The 21711-nt window shown below is 38.8% G+C and overlaps 1 protein-coding gene across 1 annotated transcript in view; it reads right to left on the reverse strand.

The window, feature by feature from the left end:
• Positions 1 to 21711, reverse strand: part of MAST4 (microtubule associated serine/threonine kinase family member 4) — a 442223-nt gene that overhangs the window by 59229 nt on the left and 361283 nt on the right. The window contains 4 exon segments of the mRNA XM_018569292.1: positions 2963 to 3064; positions 7244 to 7453; positions 8512 to 8587; positions 12268 to 12422. Coding sequence (XP_018424794.1) covers positions 2963 to 3064; positions 7244 to 7453; positions 8512 to 8587; positions 12268 to 12422 — 543 coding nt within the window.

The raw sequence follows: 21711 nt of genomic DNA on the forward strand, positions 1-21711 counted from the left end.
AAAACTTTTCGTCGGACATTATTAAATTCCAACACCAAAATGTACTGTCTTGTCGGTAGCCTTAACTCATAACTGAGCCTTTGCAAGCTACATGTTCCATCGACTAAAAAAATGCAGCTTTATTGAATCATAGCACAGTCTTTCCTGTGTAACTTAGGATGTGCATTTTTGTTTCCAATGGACACCCATGATCTGAGAAATTCAGTAGCTAATCATGGCACTGATTTCACCAGAATTTCCCCCAAAGCACACTGAGGCTCACACTTCCTGTTCAAAAGCTAAAGCATATCTAAGCCAAAAAAACAAAAAAAAAGTCCTTAGGTGCCTGCGTTGTTCTTTAAGCCTTTTTTCTACACTTCTACACTGTTTCTATGGTGGGAGCCATAATTGTCACATATGCTGCACCTCAAACACATCTGCCTTAATTCATTTCTATTACATTAGGGCTAATGGAATTAGTAAAATTACAGAAGAAAGATAGGATTGTTTGTGCTCTCTGTTGAGCTCCCAGCAAGTAACACGGATACTTTGTTTTTGGCAAGATCAACAGGTATTTTCAGTACTTGCTGAAAAGTTTCTTAGCCTGAAAAATTAAAACTGATGAAGCCATCACATTTAATTTCAATACATTACATTTTTGGTTTGGGGTTGCTTATCCATTAAAGGAAAAGCATAGTAGTTTTTGGTTTCCTGCTCTTTGGAAAATGTTAGCTCTACATTAATGAGTGTAATAAATACTATTTTCATTATGAACACAAAACATAAGTTTTGCACATTTGCAGTTCATTATTTGATGGCTGTTACTGGATAAACATATTTGTAGATTCTCATTCTTGTGGCTGTCTGTATATTTAGGAGAATGATTTGCATCCCTGCTGAACATCTGCTGATTTGAAATTAATAAGCCTAAATAGCATGCGAGCGTCCATTATGCAGCACATCAATGAGGGGAGCACAGCCATCAAATATATTGAGCACATGTGGTTGCCATATACTTTTAAAAATGAATACATTAATAGGAATAAACACACATTAACCAAGTTATTTGTATTAAACTGAAAATCCGAACTTCTATATGTTAATGAAAATTCTAGAGATTCCCTTTATTTCACTTAATTTAAAGTGGACACCACTTTAAATCCCCATAGTTTTCTTTAGGGTCACGGGGGGACATATGATGGCTGAAGATGGCTGGTACACGTCAGGGCACAGTGACTCATTACAGCACACAATAAAAATTACTCTGCTCCCTCTAATCTCTGTTTTCCCAACCCAGGCACTTATTCAGGTTCAATGTAGGAAAAAAGAGTCATTATCTTGGCTTCTGCTAGTAAGTTGGTTTGGTTTATTCCAATTATTATATGCTTTCTTACTTTTTCTGTTTTGTTCATCCCCCTTTCTCTTCTCATACAGTTTTTTTCTCTCCTTTAAATGGATTTTGCTGAACGGAATATGAAATGTTGCCCCAGTAATATATAAGGAGCTGTAGAGAGCAAAAAAGTAGGAGCACTGATTTGAAAATGGACTGTGATGGCCATTACATGTTCCGTGTCTCTAACCATTCTGGTAGCAGGTCTGAAGTCTCTGACTATCTGCTCTAGTTTGATCACAGTCTCTAAAAGTTTTCTGTAGACTATGATACATATGCTATTTTGTGCCTCCTCTTGGTGATTTCAGGGGCCAGACAACTACCATGGAGTAGAGCAAAGGTTGTCAACATACTAGATACACAGAGTCTATGTATCTAGTATGTTGGCAACCTTTGCTCTACTCCATGGATGTTGTCTATAGAATGACTATATTTCTACAAAGACATAGTGAGAGTTAAAGGAGAACTATGGGGTTAGGGCTTTTCCCCATAGTTCTCCTTAGGGTAACGGGAGGACACAAACTAGCGTCCTCCCGTCACCCTAAGCTCAGTATACCGTGAGCTGTTGCACGCGGTATACTGAGACGCCGCAGCTGAAGCGGATCCCGACAATTATGTCTGGATCCGCCCAGCTGCGTGAGTGACAGCTGGCTCTGCCTATGTAGAGGCAAAGCCAGATGTACTCGTCCCCTCCCCCGTCTGTTCCGCCAGTCAGCGCTGGAGGATCGGAGCGGGGAATCCAGCCCCTCCCCTGTCACGGCAGGGAGCCGTGACAGGATCGAGCAGCGCTGGAGGATCAGAGAGAGGAGGGGGAAACCCTGTGTGGAGTGGTCACTGGCAGTCACCACTCTCTGCTGGGAGAGGATCGGGAAGTGAGCGAACGCCGTGATGTGTTCGCTCACCTCCCGATCTACTGAGCCGACCTGTGACAGTCTCATTGTCACAGGTCAGCTAGAATTATGAGGTGAGTGAAAAGCACTCACCTCATAGTTCTCCTTTAAGGTATTTAATTTTTGTAACAGAGCTCTCTCTGAGAGGAGCCAATAGGAAAAACTGTGTATTTTCTCACAGCTTAAAGAATTTTCACTCATCCTCATAGTTAGTGCCGACCTGTGACAAAGAAGCTGTCACAGGTCGGCTCTATTGATCAGGAAGTGAGCGAACACATACTGTCGCTCGCTCACTTCCCGATCCTCTCCCAGCAGAGAGTGGTGACTTTCAGTCACCACTCCCCACAGGGATTCCCCCCTCCCCTCTCCGATCCTCCAGCACTGAGTGGAGGAACGGACCGGGGAGGGGGAAGGCACAGCTGGCTCTCCCTCTAGCTAGGCAGAGCCAGTAGTCACTCACGCAGCTGGGTGGATCCAGACAGTATTGTTGGGATCTGTCCTGGCTGCAGTGCTCTCAGTATATCGCGGGCTGTAGCCCGGGATATACTGAGCTTTGGGTCACGGGAGGAGGCTAGTATATGTCCTCCCGTGACCCTAAAGAAAACTATGGGGAAAAGCACTTACCCCATAGTTCTCTTTTAAATAACATCGTCACAAATAGCTGGTAATGTAGACGAAAGAGATTATATATTACGCTGCTTACCAGGCATTCCAGTAACCTTGCTGGGCGTGCAATAACTATTAAGATTTTCTGGACCAATTGTTTGATATAAGCCAATTCCCCACTTTCTGATCGTTCCTGAGCCTAAGAAAACCATTTAAAAAAACATACAATGGAAGATGTTAAAACAACAAATAAACATTTTCTGCACTTTTTCTAATGTTACCATTCAGTTAACTGTGAGCACAGACAGAACAGTGATTGACCAATTCTCCACTCTATAACCAAAATAAGATCAAGAAAAACACCACAAATACAGGCATACACACAGGCTGATTTTTTTTCTATATCAATAGGATTCTGATAAAACTATCAATTTAGGCATTTCTCAGGTACACATAGGCCCGGCACAGGTCTTCCCCACGCCATGCAGCTCTAGGGATAAGGGCTGTGCTCCCATGTTTAAGTATTGCTCTATATTTTTCTCCTTAGCCAAAACATACTAATAGATAACTGGCTTCTGCCAAAATTGACCCCTGGTGTGTACAGTTGCAGCAGGGGCACTCTCTGCTATACGTTTATCCAAATACTGGTTTGATTATTTCAGGGTATTCCATAAAGTTCAGCAGGGCACTTCAATTAGCACTCACTGAATAGCAATGGTAATATTAAATATCATTCTTCCTTATAAAACTATCTTATGTTATCCAGTAATGGATACAGGCATTTTAAAGATTGGGACACTCATTTAAGTCAAGATCTGGTAATACCATACTAGTACCGATATTTTTGCAATCTCCAAATACTAAGTCTTCTTTAAAAGGTACAAACTTTTGAGCTGTCATCCTTATCCATGCTTAAAGTGCATGTACACTCTAACAGTGAATTTTAATTATTTGCTCCCTTTTGGCCTGCTAAATATACCAATTAAAGTGTTTTGTTATATCTGATTGATAAGTGCAAAAAAAACTTGTTGATTTTGCTAGCAATATAGTGAGCTGATATCTTCCTGTGCTCTCTGCCTGTGCATAAGAAGGGGTTATGAGAAATTAAGCAGGCACAGAACTTGTTCTGTGTTTATTGTGGGCAGGGCACTCCTTACCATCTTGTATTAAAAATTGTATTGTGATTGTAATGTCTTTCTTATATTGTAAAGCCTGAGCAAACTGTTGGTGCTATATAAATTCTGTATAATAATAATATTATTATTATATCCAGAGATGTTTCTACAAAACATAACTGACAAGTCCTTTGGAAATCTGAGCCAAAAATACAGTAAGGTCATGTTAAGTAGGAAGGTAGGAGCACATTACATTTCTGGCACATTAAACATGTTTCAAGCACAGGAAAACAACTGTTAAAGGGATAAAACATTGGGAAATGTGCATGTATAGCAGAAATGTGTATTTCTTTTTGCCTTGACATATACCTTCACCATGTTTGAGTCACTGATCTGGAACTGGTGTTCAGGCTAGGAATTCTAACACAAATACTTGTTTAGGGCTAGCACCTGTCTCAGTAGTAAAGCAAAGCTGTGGATAACAGACCTGAACTTTACCAATAGATCAGAAATGGCTACTCCCATGCATATCCTGACCATTTGCCTCTGCAGATAATGTGAGCTGTAATGTGCACACAAAAGCTAATGCTAAGGGGATAAAGATAATGTAGATGTTGCCCATATTCCATTTGTACCTCCACAGCTTTGGATATCAATTCTTACAATGAGCTATACAGGAAGATCTGAGGTTGGGTCTAGATATCCAATTATTGCTTACCTTGCACAAGAAATACCTCCCTAGGATAAAAGTTATGTATTATAGAAACATCGCTGGATTCAATAAACACAGAACAAGCAAAAATGAATTACTGTTTCACAGTGTTGCCTCAAGAAACGGAAACTAATTTATCATCATCAAGTATGAAATTGCAGGAATCAAACTAAACTCTACAGCGGTCAGCGGATGGAAAATCTTCAGGCTTTGTTCAGTTTCAAAATGAATATGAAGAGCAGACAAACTTAAACTATAGGCAAAGGCAGATAACCTAATTAAACATCCAAGTGTCTGGGAAGAGCAATGAAGATGGAAGGGAAGCTCATTCGGTCTGTTAGATACGGTCTAGTTTCTTTAATTTGTAATGGTATGTTTGCGATTCCACAGAGAAAATTACCACCACAAACACTAAAAGGAAATAACAATACTGCAGGACTTCAAAAATTATATTTGAAATACAATTATTTGTCCAAGCACTGTATCCATAATAATTCTGTACAGTGCTCTATACTTCATAGTTTAGAATACATTAATTAGATATTGTTTTAAAATATTACCTTACTTGTTTTTGCCTTAAATGTGGTGGCTGCATTTACTTTCTTTTTTTCCCTATATTTTCATCTGGTGATCCGGCCAGTAAGTGTTATTTTTCAACCTTCTTTTAGCAGACCAAGCTGTCCAGCAAAAGTGGCAGACAGAGGGTTGACAATAGACAAACCATTCAACACTGACAGGGGTGCTTACAATGGTCAATGGAATTTAGCTTTAAGTTGTTAGTCAAGTTCATCTAAATTTTCTAATGATTCTAACACTACCCTCTCCACAGGGAGACAATGCTACTGTCTAGGGGTGGCTATGTTGCTATTCCATAGAGTGGAGCCACCCTAAGACAGGAAGTGTGTTATTTAAAGGATCTCCAGGGTAAAATAAAGGGGGACAGCCTACCAAAAATAAATAAAGCAGCCACCACAACTAAGGATTGGTAATCTGCAATATATTCAATTTTTGTTGTTTGGTTGAGATATGCTTTAAGATGCTGTATGGGAGCTACAGTGTCTATAGCTCAGTATCAACACAATGGGAGGAAGAGAGGAAGCAGTTCAGTTACAAATGTTGTCTTTTTCTTTGTGAATTTTTTTCCATGCTACATGTAGTACAATTTCCATTAAAGTCCATACAAAGAGGAAACATACCAGGCAAACTACAGCCAAAACGTAATTTCTTTAGGCTTGGATAAAGCGGTCAAGCGTTAGAACCTCTGTCAAGTTTTTACAGCTGTCCATGACCTCATTAGGGAGATTTTGCTTCACCTCCTGCCACCTATCATTGGAGCAGGAAATAAAGGGAAATCTCTGCAACAAAGTCTTCTATCATTTTTGGAAATAGATGCAATAGTACGTGTTTCAGCTGCCACCTTGCTTTCTCCACAGGCCTTGTACAAAAATGTGCTAATGAATGTCAGTTTACTGTATTGCTCCCACATAGAAAAATCCTCCCAACAGGAACCGCATTGGTCATCAGGATGTCTACATTAATTCAACCAACAATCAATCTAGAACAAATAAAAACGACCACAAAATTGCATCTGTGTCCAGCTATAACCGAATCATGACAGCCAGCTTCACGGTAGTAGAAGCAAAGGGATTGTTTACAAATACAGAATGTTTACAAATGCTGTAGCCAATTGGAATACACTACTGATTGTCAGTTAGCAGTGTCACACCCATTGCAAAATCTATAGCATGTGATTTCAAATGGCCAAGAAGCAGTTAAAGGATATTGTTTATTTCCCTATGTCCACCCACTTTCTTCCAAAATAAAACTGAAATGTAAATATTCAAAACTTACAATTTACACTATAATTACTTATTTCATAAGTGATTTATGATCTTACAGTTGTCTGTAATTGTAGAGATCCAAGCCGCAGCCTGCTAGCACAGCTAACAAGCTACAGGTGTGATATATCTTCCCTTGGCTGGTATGAAAATAGTGAGAGAGAAAACAGACTGCACACCCATGAACTGAAGCATTTAAAAGGTTTAGCATCTCTCAGAAGCCCATCTAAAACAAAAAAAGAATAGCTCTCCTCACAATCAGATCACTCTGATTATTCCACACTGCAGTTAAGATGTATTTATAAAATGCAGATTGGAGTGTGGAGCTTGCATTTACCTGTGGGGTGTTCTCTACATAAGACTGCAAAGAACATTCCCAGATAGGAGGAGAGCCCTGTCACAGGACCTGTCAAAGTCATGTAACAGGATTCCTCCACTTCACAGGACTTTTTTCCTCCCATTGATTAAAATAAATGGGGCATCCATTGCTTCAGAGTCTCAAAGCAAGTGAAACAGAAGCACATTTGTAAAGCACACGGATGTTGGGTTATAAATGTGCCAAAGGATTTTGCTTTCTAAAGGCAGGGGAATGGCTACAGTTAGTCCATACAGCTGCTTTAGATATTGGCCCTTATTGTTAATGTTGTTTTTCGTAGAATGTAAATCACTTCTGTTGCATTTCAACAGCTCATTGTCACCAATGAAAACATTACCTCTTGTAATAATTTCTCTAACTTTTGCTGCAGCTCCAAGAAGTATCTTGAGGTAATGAGACCCTGGTGGGATTTGTCCAGGCAATCTCGAGCCAGCTCCACAATCTGATGGTGGGTGAAGCTGAGCACGCCATCTGCAAGCGGAAGCATGTTGTCAGGGTCGTAGTTGGTTATAATCTCATGCAGTCTCTCCTCCATCTGAGCCGTGGCCTGAGGAAAATAGCAGATACTCTTTTAGAAGTCTCATATGCCGTGCTGTCAACCTCAACAATACCGGAGAACAGACTAGCTACAGACTTAAACAGCAGATGTGTCCAGAATAAGATAATTATACCACAATTGTTCTCCAAAATCAAAACAGTCTAGGATATGTAAATTAAAATGATTCAAAAAGCATTATTCTGTGTTGCCTATCACAGCCAAATTGTTGTCAGTTTTTTTACCAGTTTTTACAATCTTTTTTTTACTCTCAGATCTTATTTTAATAATAAGAGTTTATACTCAAGAAAAATCTTAAAAGAGAAGTGGCCAGGAATGGGCATTTGTAAGAATCTGAATCTTCATTCCCAAACTGTTATAATAACAAAAACGTATTAACTTTACTTTTCTATTTATTTGTATTCTCTTTCCGTCAGTGAAAAATTGTGAGTTCAATAGTGCTGTAAGGCTCATGTGCAAGGTTGCCCTGTTTTCTACCTGAACATGGATAATTGACATTGTGTCCAGGCTGTTAGTGGATTGGTAACAGTAAATTAACAAAGCCTTTAGATTAATTTCCCTGAGAGCAACGATGTAATGCATCAGTTTTTTTTTTTCTTGAGTATCAGCACTGAGCTTGGGCAAAGCACCAGAGGTCCCTACAACCTGACATTTATGTTTTGGCAGTGAGAGAATGCAAGTAAATCCTTCTTGGTGGGAAAGACTGCACCATTAAACCAAGGGTGAATATTGAAATATTTACAGATGTCAGACAATGACTGTGTAGAATAGCGCAGTCTGTAGGTGTGATTCAAAAGCCCTCTTAGCTCTTGATTACGCAATAAGGACAGCCTTTGTTATAAAGATTTTTTGCAAATTGTGCTTGACAAAATACATTACTTCAGTAAAGTGTACAATTTATACTTGAAGTTATTTAATCTGTACTCTGCCTGTTCACGAAGGGTCAGTGACAATCACTTGAAGGCCACAAAGGGGCCATAGAACAGTAGCTGAAAACAACTGCATTAGAGTAAGCCATCAGGCCAAGTTAGTGCATTACACAGGATTACCTTAGGGAACCGTTCTTTGTACACATGATTCATCATGATGATTTCATGGTCACAGCATGCAGGTGTACGTCCAGGGCTGCCAACAAAGAAAACATAAATCACAGGTCAATACAACTCCTAAGTGGGAATTCTGCATGACGAAATGTAGGTGTGGTTCACAGTAATAACCTAGCTGACAGAAATCATTAGTCTGACATTTTCAAACTGCTGAATGCTGCTCTATGATTAGTGGATAGTACAATGATCAATTAGCCAAATAATAAATCTCTATACATACAGTATATAAAAATGTCTCCCCACTGCATGAGGTGATAAAATGCTTGCAGACATTTCCTAAACATTGGAATGATAGCGTAGGGCTTCATTATGGGTGTGTTGTTCAATGAACAGTGTGGCTTTACTAATAGGACATTAACAAATAAGCTGCGCCTTATGGCAATGAAAGGTGCATACATCTGTTGTGTGCAGATATTCAGAGCAACCACTGTCATTAGCGTTTATTGTCTGAGCACCTAAAAAAAATACATAGGATAACATTGTCAAACTTTTAGTTGCCTGGATGACCCTAATGCTTTAATGCATTTGCCAGAAGCAGTTATGCAGACCTTTCCTCTGACTTCACCAACTGTTGACTTGTTTTTGGTTAATTATTTAAAAAGTATCATTGGCTAACTCTGCCTTTCTGAACCAGTGTGTCGTGGCACCCTGTGGTACTTTCTTGGATTTCTCAGGGGTGCCTTGAAATCTTGTGATGGTAGGCCTCGGATATGAAGAGGGACTGAGAACTTTGATGTGACGAGGCGACTGAAGACTCTGATGTGAAGGGGGGACCCCACATTTTTTTGCATGAGGTTCACCTTTAAAATCCATTGCATTTTAGACTGAGGTGCCTAGAGACTTTTCAAACTTTTAAAGGGTGCCACGATTGAAAAGAAGTTGAGAAATGCAGGGCCAGAGATAGCCAGGAAACTAGCTTCAGAAGAAAGCTGGCAACTAGAACTCACTTTGCAATTTTATAAATGTTTATTTTCATTTGGATTGGTTCTGGTGTATAACAACACACTGCAAGGTACTTCTCCTCAGCCACCAGTCACTATTTGAACTTAGTCTAACTGGTGGATGTAAGGAAATGCCACTAGTTCTTAGCAAGAATGTCGATGATACAAAAGGCATTATTATTTTAGTAAAGTTTAAGCTTATTTGTAACGGAAATTTTGATTTTTGATTTTTTGGTGCCTACAGATATCACTATTTTCTCTCAATGTCTCCAATGACCAGATCCCAACATCACTTCTTCAGGCTCTAGCCTCCAGCAAAGGAGGCTAATAACAGTGGAAGGTGGGGGCATTACAGTTGGTTCAAAATGCCTTACAATAGAAAAAGCAGGTGTAGGTCCTCGTGATGTAATACAGTAAGGGCATCAGTCATCAGGTAAGATATAGGGCAAACAATATTTTCCAAGCCAGATTACAGAATTTACAAAGGTGTCAGGGAAGGTAACAAGTAATTTCCTGTAGGTGTACAGGCATTTTTCTCCAACAAGAAAGTTATTTTTATAGACAGGGGAAACGTTACTATTAGTTGGAGCAGACAATGTGGGAAGGTGTTTCATCACTTTTGCATTTCAAGTAATAAGAATTTTAGAGAGCGGTGTCCATTTAAATTAGAAAAGCTTAGAGGGTGTCTGATTAACGTGTAGTTAAACCTGGACAATGAGGTTCTCCTATTTGCTCCATTTTTGTCTGTTAAATATAGCATTTTATTATATCTGTTTTGGAAGTCCAAAACCTGATGATCTTGTCAGAAATTCAGAGCTGTCCTTTGTGCTGTGCTTTTGGCTTGTGTCATATACAAATACACTATTTAGCACTGCCTGTTGTTATCTTGAACTACAAGTCAATTAGTCCCTGTATTCTGGATAAGAAACAGTAGGAGGGGTTACAAAGTTTATCAAAAGACAATAGGTAGGGCTGACATCACTCAGTCCACAAACATCATGTGTGATGTCAGGCCATATTAGGAAATTAAGAGTTGAGTGCCTTTCTGGCAGATCAACATTAATTTTTCTGTAGTTGCAGGGTCTTTAAAGGGATAAAACATGGGCAATGTGCATGTATTTCAGAAATGTACTGCATATTTTTTCTTATTATTTTGTCTAAACATACACCTTAAGGTGACACTAAACTCAAAAGTTAAATCTCAAAAATGCATCCAAGTACCTTAACTATTAACAAAACTGTACCTCATTTATGTATCACTCAGCTGAAGATCCTCAAATCATCTCTGAATTGGTGTTGACCCTGTCCTTCCTTTTGGAGGGTGGCTACCGCTCCAAGTTTGCTCCCATGATGGACTACAAGCTCATGTTTATTAAGCTAAATTGTATTGTAGGCCATCATGAGAGCAAGCTTGGAGTGGTACTTTACAGCACGCACAGGGACCATGGGGAACAAACGTAGCCACCCTCCAGCACCAATTCAGAGATGATTTGAGGATCTACAGTCAAGTGATACACAAATAAGCTACATTTTTGTTAATAGTTAAAGAGGAACTTTACCCATATCTTCAAAATAAGAAAGGCATACATACTTCTAGATAATTGCCGGCATTGTATTCTTTGTAAAGCTTAATTTTTTTCATTTCTTCCCCAGTCTTCTGACAGTGGCCATTTTAACTAAGGGCAGGTTTCTTGATCTCCCTTTACTTCCTGGAACTCTGGCATATGTGTCTAGGACATGTGACCATGCACATCATCTCAGGGGAGGAAACTGCCTTTCCCTTAGATCTCGAGATTACAGATGAGATTTGCCAGCAATGCACTCTTGATTTAACTCTCCCAGAATGTAAGCCTCAGGCACGATTACCTAACAGTGGACCAGGAAGTGGAAAAAAATAAACTAAGTAGAATAAAAATATGTTTCTTTAGCTATTAAATGTAAGATGATTTCATATCAGCATGCAGAGCATAATGCTGATGTGATTTTTATTTGAAGGGGTAAAGGTCCACTTTAAGGTACTTGAATACATTTTTAAGATTTTACTCCTAAGTTTAGAGCCACTTAAAGATAGTTAGATTAGAGAACAGAAGTAGCATGGGAAAGAAAGACGGGGTCATAGAGTACGAATATTTTGTTATTTACCCTGGAAAACGGTATCTGTATTTTGCTTCCACATCACTGGGATGCATTAACTAACTAAACTAAAGTGTTTCTTCACTCTGGATTCTTTTTTTAATAATTTATTTTACAGTACAGAGTTCTTTAATAGAGAAAGCAGCACCCCACTGTTGAAAGGACCAGGCCTGGAAGTCAGTGGCTATATCTCACCATCAGAGTCTTGATGAAAGTTAGCTTTTAAACGAAATCCCCAGCATCCACTCAAATCAGAACTGTAACCAAAGAGTAGACTTCGCCTTCAGCAAACCCCCACTGACTGAGGTGATTGCTTGGTGAATATGGACGTTCAAGTAGTCAAGATTTAAAATAGATGCCATTAGTTTAGCTTAATGGCTTGGAACACCCATGTTTTTCAATAACAAACCTAATAAGAGCCACACTACTAGCGTACAATGGCTTGCATGTGGTATATTTCTTTATGAAAATGTAGAATTTTTTTCCCAGTCAGCCATAAAAATTATGCAGGCACTTTCTATACACAGGTTGATTATATTAAGTTCACATTTCACATTTGGTACAAGGGTAAATATAATTCTGATAGATTTTTTTTTTTTTTATTCGACAGTGGCAGAGAACACACCTGAGACTCCTGGAGCGAGGTCGCAGTGGAGTGTTGCGGCATCCGTCATCGCTGGCAATGCTCTCCGTGCAGAAATGTTTGGACAAAAAATGGAGTTCATCAGGCGTTGGTTGATATGGTAACTGGTGCAGCTTTTCCTGGGAGGAGCAGGAGGACTGTGGAAACACAAGAAAAAATGAGCAATATATTTAAACAATATACTCTCTCATCTTTTTTTTACTTCTAAAAGAGCATCTTACTCTGTCCTTTGCCCAAAAAGGATGTTTGTTGCCAGGTCTTTAAACCTTGATCCCACAATTATCCCATGTATTTACTTCTCTAGCACTGCATTCCTTGTTCTTATAACTGGACATGCATCCACACAACAAAATGTTAGGACCCAGTCTAACATTTATGTTTTGTCAAGCTCATCTCAACAGTGACCCTTAGTTATCTATGCTACCATATCCAAGAAAAATGTGGAATGTTGATGTGTGGTGGTTTCCTGTAAGGGCTCCTTTAACAGCACATGGCGTGTACTGAAAATCCACTGGTCATCTCCAACCCTCATTTTTGTATGCAAATGTAAATAGATCCCTGTTAAAGTAATGACTAAATGTAAGGTCCTTAAATTCTTAGGACAGAAACAAGACCTATGAAGTACCTGCAAAAATGGAATGCACCACAAATGTCTCTCTAGACTCTGTCTTAGCACCACTGGAGACTATCTGGGACTTTTTAGTCCATACAAAAGAAAAGGGTAAAATGTGAAAATGTAGCATATTTGCAATATATCTGCAAGTATGTATATCATGAATGTGTATAAAAGGTTGTAAATGGTTATAGCAGGTCCTCCAAGGCAGGCAATGCCCGAATACTGGCAAAAACCAAACTGGTATGGCAGCCCCCTGACATCTATCTAGCATATACATATGCAGTAGTAATAATTCTTCTCTCTATTTAACTCTTAATGGAACTCGAAAATATAAAAGGGAAGGTTGCTTTTCCAGTGAGCCTGGGATGAAAGCCCCTCCGTCTCTTTATATAATTGGCCCTAAATGCAACACAATGTGGACAGTAAAAAACAGTCAATACAAACAATATACTCCAGTAAAATCAGTAGGTATGAAAAAAAGATTATGTAATAGATGTACTTCAGCTGTCATTGAATACTACAAAAATTAGTGCCAATCACCATCAAAGACAGTTTGTTGTGTATATAGCTGCATCTGTCTCCAGTGTGAGAGAATCATGTCTACAAAGCACAAATGTCTGTTTCAGATTGTAGAAATCTCTCTTAAATGTCAGGCCAGAAGGTTAGTTGAAGGAGAATATGAAATGGATGATATCAGCAATGTGGTTATTCTTTATTTTTTGTTGACAGGCAAAATGAAATTGGACAATGACAAGTCATTACTGACTAGTTCTCTACAGAATACACAAATATCTCTTCTCACAGAAAAGAATATGTGATCCAATGTAAAATAAAAGGTCAAAAATAACCAAGCAGTCTTCACATATAAAATCTTCATATATCTTCATTCATATCCACAGTTTGGTAAACTTTACATTTTTTTGTCAAGCTATGCTTATGTTCAACTCAAACATTGCCCAGATTTACAGGCACTTACAGATATATGAGATTTGCCTGGATAAACACTCGTTGGGGTTATCTCCTCTTAGTGAACATCAGGCAAGGAATATAAATGTAAATTACAAGTTTTGATTTTACAAAACATGGCCAGAACCGAGAGGGTAACAGGGTGTCATTTTGTGACACACATACTTTGTCGTCACAGCATGATCACTAGGCACCACACCTATGTAATTGTTTCATTATTATCACCAACCCACATAAACAATCATCTCACAGAATAAACTGACATTTTCAGGACTGTCATACAATTACTCTGCAGACAAAAAAGAAAATGACCTATGTATCACATGGCTATTTCTGCAGGAGTTTCTACGATCGCAATTAAACTTGAAAAACACATGGTATGTATTTACCCATACCATAATACTGCAACACACTCTAACCCAGGATAGGTGCAATTGGCCCTTTACTACCCCTTGTTCTGTCCCTTCAGGGTGAGCAACTGCAGTCATATTTTTCCTGTAGCATCACTACCTGTGTCCGATATAATGCAACATTAGCAGTGCCCTTGAGCAGTAACCAGTGTAAAATGGGTTCACATGTTACTTAAAAGTATTTTTTTGACTGCAAGCACACTAAAATTGCAAGGTAGTGCAAAATGCAATGTTAATTTCAAAATAATTAAAGTGGGTGCACTTGCAAAACGTTGTCTTTACCAAAAGGTCTCCCTGCAGGCACAGTGCAGGACCTGGGATTCACTATGACCTATTTGATTCCGCTCTGCAAGCTTTAAAACCCACAGGTCTTAGGCTATCCAAATCTCCCTCTCACTAAGATGTTCCTATATTTGCATAAGGGGCGGAGATCAACACTGCACAAAATAATGTGGCTCCTCCCAGTCCTGTTGCGTTTTCTAACTCCTTTTTTTGTCAGCTGCATAAATAAAAAAAAGAGAAAACAACTGGCTTATGGAAGAGCAGAGGGTAGGGAGGATTAGGGTGGGCACAAAAAATGCTCTTTATTACATGACCAATTCCTGGCAAAGGTTGAAAGTGGAATTGGAACTGTTAATCTGCGCTTGTGGATGAGATGTCAATAATATGGGAAATAAAGCTGCCACAATAACAGACTGGAAAGCCTTAGAAAATGTATATGAAGATTTTGCGGCGCTGGGTTGCAACACTGCAATCACCTTGTGGCTGCAGGACATACCCTCTAAATTTGCTGGTTAATTGATTTTTGTTGGTTCAATTATTAATAGTATTGACACTTAATATTCTCATTGTTTTTATTGTGTTTGATTATAGGGTCTCACTTCGGTTGTATAAATGGCACATTTTTTTGAATAACGAATTATTTTGGTCACAAAAAAAAAGAGTGTATTGTTTTATGGCACAACAAATGTTATAGCACATAAGGGGATTCAGCTCCGCAAACTCTTCATATAAAAGGTTGAAAGTGGTTGCTACAAAGAACTTCCTTTGAGGAAATGGTTACATCATTTCAATCATATGGTGACACAGCTTTCATAACCTCCCCAAAGTTCAAATGAACAACCTCCACAGGATGGCATATAGATACTATAAAATATGGATGATGCAAAAGGTAACACAGATTTGTAAGTATGCATGCACAATTTTTACTTAAGAGGGCCATCAAGAGAAGGGTGTCCTCGCTAGGTGTGCTGTAGGAGAAGTTTGTGTCTATGCATCATCTTTCTTCTGCTGTTTAGGAGAACATTGTAATTGTTGGCTACTGCCAAAAATGTCCAAGCTCTGCTCTGCCAGAACCTTGAGAGAGAGCTCACCTTTGCTCTCCGATCACAAATGTTACTAATTATCCAAAATCATTTTAAATTTGTATGAGCACACCAAATAATTTTTATCAAAGCCAACTACAAAATATGGATTTTATAGAGTTCTCCAAAAAACATAAGGCTCAGAGTACAAAGCTGGCCATTTGTGTTTCCAGATTTTCAAGTTACTCTTTAAGAGTGGGCCATAAGCTCCACCCCACTGCAGTATAGATATTCTTATTCAGACCTTCTATACACAATCATGTTTGTCAGATAGAAAAAATGATCCAAAATTGACATGAATACGGTGAGCGTCTTCCCAAGTAAGTTTTTTTCACTAACTCAGGTGTGTTTCGTGCATTTACGCGAGTGCCACTGTGGATTGTTTTCATATAGTTGGATAAGATGGGAGCCTCAGATACATGGATTTTGCCCCACTTCATTATCTTTGAAGCTTAATATACGGATGATTGAACCAGATAATTGTGTTTGGGTCATGTTTATTAGAAACCTTCCTCTGAATGGTGGCAGGGTTCATTGCTGGGGAGCAGGCTACCTCTGATTGCTTATATATTACCGGCAGACTCGTTGCCTCTACATCAAATATTTTATGACTATATAGACAGCAGGTGTTGACAGTTTCTGATTAGCTACACTATTTGATTGTCAGAAACAAATCTCCTTTCTGCGTTATCGGGACATCTCAAGGATCTAAAGTCCTTGGGATTGAAGAGGGCAGGAGAATGGTAAAAGATGAGGAGAGACAGTAGAAGGCGTCCTATGTAACCTCAGTATATATGAAGTCAGACAAGATGAATAGAGGAAAGCAACACAGTCAGCAAGAAACGCACATCCACATGTTTTGGAATAGACTATGAAAACATGTTAAAGCTTATAAAACCAGATGCCTAAAATGTCAAGTCAAATTCACACACTAGCAATGCTTTTGGTATTACAAGGGTTACAATACGTAGATAAGTTAAACATGTGGCCACAGATAGTGATTTTTAATGTTTCTAAAAATTATTTGCAATTAAGACTCATCAAAAGGAGAGCAGACTTCAAAGTAAGCGCTGTATTCTTGAGGCAGGAATTTTTAAAGAATAAGTGCATTTTCAGAGAAAGTGAACTTATTCCTTCTGCCCCCTTTTGATTGACCTAATATATCCCACCCTTCCTACATCCTGCACCAAAATCCTCTCTTTTGGACATGCCTGTGCACAAAAATGGCATTAACAAGTTAAAACCACACAGTTTAGCGTAGATGGAGGAATCTGTTGCACTTTTTCCATCTGACCATAGAAAAACTGCAGATAATCTATAGGTGTATGACCAGCTTTACCTACAATTTTAATGCAAGCATGCTTTAAATGCCTTAAAAAAAACAAATCATATTGATATGATCCATGCAAGTGATTATATATTTTGCTGTACCCTAATCTTCCTGCGTCAAGCACTGGTCTCTCTCTAAACCAGTGCAGCTTTGTTCATATGCTGTAATATCATTCATTGAAAATTTCAACCCCTATGGGCAGGTTTCTAACTCAAATTGTATGTTGTTTTTGTTGCATACGCCTTGCTGTGTATTTAAATAATTGTTTATTTTTGAACCTTTGCCTGCAATACTTACTTTAAATTGCACTACGTAAAATGATAGCATTGTAAAAATATTTCCTACAACTACCAGCATATTAAAAGGTGCTCTCTGGCTAGCAGAGTATGATTATTAACATATAGAGAGTGTTTTAAAAAAAGCAATCCCTCTCAACAAGTAAAAACCAGTCAATTATTCAAACCACCATTTATAAAGGAAATTATTGTGTATTCCCAGTGAGTTCATTATTAGTAATTATTGTAATGTTTGCCTAAACTGTAACTACATGTTTTGTGTAACACATGTTTTCATGGTTTCACATTTGGATGATCATATTTAAAATGCAGGTTTGTAGAATCTCCCTCTAGGGCAGGGATGGGCAACTGCAGCCCTCCAGCTGTAGTGGATCTACAAGTCCCATGAGGTATTGCAAGACTGACAGTTAAAAGGTATGGGCACAGAGGCAGAGACATGTTTTTGTATGGATTTGTAGTTAAAGCACAGCTGGGGGAGCCGGAGTTGGCCGCCCCGGCTCTAGGAGGCAACTATACCTGCAGTGGCAGCATCCACACTGGAGTGCTCTAAAATCTATTAGTTGCACACAGAGTTTATTGTATCTATTGGTCTGAGCGGATTTGTAGACTTGCACTTGATAGAAAGAAAGAGCAAAGCACTGTCCCTGTGTTGCTCTACTAAGCGGGCATTTATATGCAATGAGAAAGTAGGTCTCCCATTTGAACATATACATGGCAAATATACAAAGACATAACTAAAACATTCACACACTCCGATAGGATTCTGTGCATTAAGACAATTGCGCAAATGCACATGTATATCTAAAAAAAGGACTATAGATTTCTCTTAACCCCTTCGTGACTAACGACGTAAAGTATACGTCACCAGCATCGGGGCTGTTTAAAACAGACTCCCGGCGACAATAACTTGTAAAGCCGGCTGTCGGCTTTACAACAGAAGCAATTCTGGCGACTTACCTGTCGCCAGATCGCTTCTGTGTCCCGTAGAAGGGGCCACCCCCTCCCCCCCGCCGGACACCATCAGAAAATATATAATGTTTCGGGGTTTTAAGTCATTTTCAGACCTAAAATGTGGAATATAACATGGGTGCAAAAAATGAAAAAAAGGCCTCAGTCATGAAGGGGTTAAACTACAATTTGCCTAATTCCACGCTGCCCCATTTATCAGTCTTCTGCTGTGCAAAACTGAAGCCTTAGGTCCAATGATTCTGTGCTAAGCAACGTCCCACATGTGTGTTTGCACAAGGTGGCATTGGTCTCAGGATCAAAGAAACACACTGGATTACATTTTCCTAGGTTCCAATCCAAGGCCATTATACCAACAGCTATAGGGATTTAAGTAGAAAGGCAGCCAGATGCCTGAGATGAATTATGGGGTAAATATAGATTTTCTTCAATAATTGTAACCTTTTACTGGCATGTAATTTTTTATAATATGTGTCCATGTCACATATAAATTGTTCAGAACTGACATTAAGCAGACTACACAAAGGAAACTATCCACATACTACTGAGGTACAGACTTTATAATTAAAAATATATATGTGAATTTCCAATAAAAGGCTGGCAGGTGATTTTAACAGCCTAATGCAAAAATGTACCCAACACTTCCTTCTCTGGGGAAACGTATGCCATTCCCCCTTTAAACAAAATGGCTGAGGATTTAGAGGAAGGCATGACTTTGGAAAACAATGGCAAAGAGCCAAGGCAACACAATGCTGCAAGGGACTGAAACATCAACAACGAGATGATGTGGTATAGTTGTGCAATGGCTAGATAAGACAGTGAAGGATATGACTCAGTCTGCGGTCACTGACTTTTTATGGTGTGCTCTGCTTTTTACCTGTACACTGTAATGTAAAGCCTGTGTCTGACAAGTCTAGCTCTGTTCAAATCTGCTACAACTATTGATGAATTGTGCAATATAAAATGAGAGCAGTGGTAAACAAAACCCGGATGAGAATATTCCCCTCTGCTAAATCATTGTGAAACAGAAGTCTGCAATGAGGATACTCTGCATGAATTTATTTATTTATATCACATAGTAAGAAGGTGTGAAAAAGTATAAGAAAATTTGGCGTTGCATAAAACTGTTGATTCAGAAGTCATCAACAGAAAACCCTTTGAAGAATTAGTCTATTGACACGTCTCGGTATATTTACAGAGATTGATAAAAATCCAACACAAGCGATCGAAATGTGATGATCGGTATCTGTAAAGTGTGGAATTTGATCGATTGCATGCTTCAGTTCCAGTGAACTTTTTTTCATTTTTGTTGATCGTCTTTAAAAATCTGTACTTGTGTACTACCTTAAAGGGTATTTATGGTCAAAAACTAAAAATATGTATTTCTATATTGAAATTCCATAAGTTCTATCCCACTCCTAATAACCATATAGATGTTGAAGTTTGTAAGCTTACTTATTGAAATGCCCATAGGATGTACTTCCTCAATGCAGTGACACAATTTCACTCGGAACCATGAATATGTACTTCTTTGTATCACAACTTGGAAGCAATAAGTAGTCTTGAGAGAAATAAAGATCATGTCACATCAAGCAGCAGGGAAAGAGATGCAAAGCACAGGAATCCAGGAAGTTGTTGAAAGTGATGGGCATAAAAGGGTGTTTTTTTTCCAACTAAGGCATGATTTTATTATCAAAAACTATAATATGTATTCCTATTACAATACCAATATTTTAACAGAATAGTATATGCTGTGACTTTACCACCCCTTTAATATTCTTTATTGTCTTGAAGGAAATCTTCCTAAATTGCCTAATCCTATGGTATAAAAAAAAACCCTCCACATACACCTGCTTTGACTTGACTCTTGTAGGTGGAAAACCAAAAGTGTGGTGGGTAGTATAACATGAGATAGATCCTAAGGCCGGGTTCACCCCTGAAAAATGCCCTGCGCCCAAACTACAGCAGCTTCTTTGGGGCGCTTTTCCGCACGTTTCCATTGGTATTCCCAAGTGTGGCTTGGGGTTATCAAAGCGGTAACCCCGAGCCACACTCGGGAATACAGCGTAGGACTTACCTTGTCCGTGATCCCCGCTGTGTCCTCCGGCGGCTGCCGACTTCCGTCCCTTGCGAGCGGCCGCGTCGCAGGGGGGTGGAACCGGCGGGAAGTTTGAAAGTTAAAACAACATTTTATAAAAAAGTTTTTTTTTTAAGAGAGAGAAAAAAAAGGAATTTAAAAAAAAAAAATCATACCGCCAGTGAAATGCGCGTTTCACTGAACGGAAAAACATGCTAAAAAACTAGCAGAAAAAACGTGCCTATGCTACGCCCAGGTGTGAATCCAGCCTAAAGGTCTGCCGCACGGCCAACGTAAACATCTATGATTCTCCAGAAAAAAATAAAATAGTTGTAAAAAAGTAAGAACATCAATAATTCATAAGAAAAGCAGCTTAACTTGCTGACATATTTATGGGAAAGGAATAGAGAATATTTTATGCTGCACAAAAAGTCGCTTGAGAGAAGTCAGCGAACCAGAAGCAGCATCGATAAACTATAACCTGTCTACACAGATATAGGTCAGAAACACCAAAGAATAATTTAAGAGATGTATGTAGAGCAGGAAATGTAAAGTGGAATTCCCTGTGTGAGCAAAAGGATGCGGGTAAAGGATGCAGAGTGACATATGCTGTCACTTTCAGTAAGATGATCTGGAGAGTCACAATAGTAACCAGCCTGACACAAGCAGAGAGAAAGCAGCCTGATTTCACAAGGCCGAGCCATGAATCAACTTGATGAGACTCTCGCTGGCCACTGGGGGAAGTAAAGAAGTATGTGATTCGATCAGAGCTCAAACTTTATTGTGCAGATAATAAAAATAAATAAATAAAATTCACCTTCAGCAGTTTAATGGAGAACTGTGGCCAGGACAAAACAATCCACAGTAACCAGCAGTTCCTGAAAATTTGGTTTGGTGCAGCTTTTTTGCTAAATTGCACAATAGGAATGACATGATGTCCACTAGAAGGGAAAAATGCTTTATTTTGGTAGTCAGAAGCTGTCCCAATTATTTTCATTTCAATAATTTTAATTTAACTTTTTCAAAACACAGATGTGAAAGTCAAAAGAACTAAGCATGGAGATGTCATACCACAAGATAAATTCCAACCCCAGTAGCATACATACAGTTTTATAACCAAGCTTAACAAGAAAGGAGTAGTATAATGAAATCTATGTAGGCAACAACAAAAAAGTAGAGGAGCAAAGGAAATATTAACAAAAATGCCCTTGAAGTAGGGTTAGCACTCCGTAGTTAATGCTTGTTCAAAAAGGTTTAACAACTCTATCTATCAAAAACTCGTATTTTAGTTTTGGGTAGGTACCCATATGATGAAAATCAATTGCCATGTACTTGTACAGCTAGCCATACACTATTAGATTTGTATTTTTTGAATTAATGGAGTTTCCCCGAACGGAAACC

The sequence above is a fragment of the Nanorana parkeri genome, unplaced genomic scaffold (assembly GCF_000935625.1).
Source record: "Nanorana parkeri isolate BGI_ZX_2015 unplaced genomic scaffold, ASM93562v1 scaffold34, whole genome shotgun sequence".
Lineage (NCBI taxonomy): Eukaryota > Metazoa > Chordata > Amphibia > Anura > Dicroglossidae > Nanorana > Nanorana parkeri.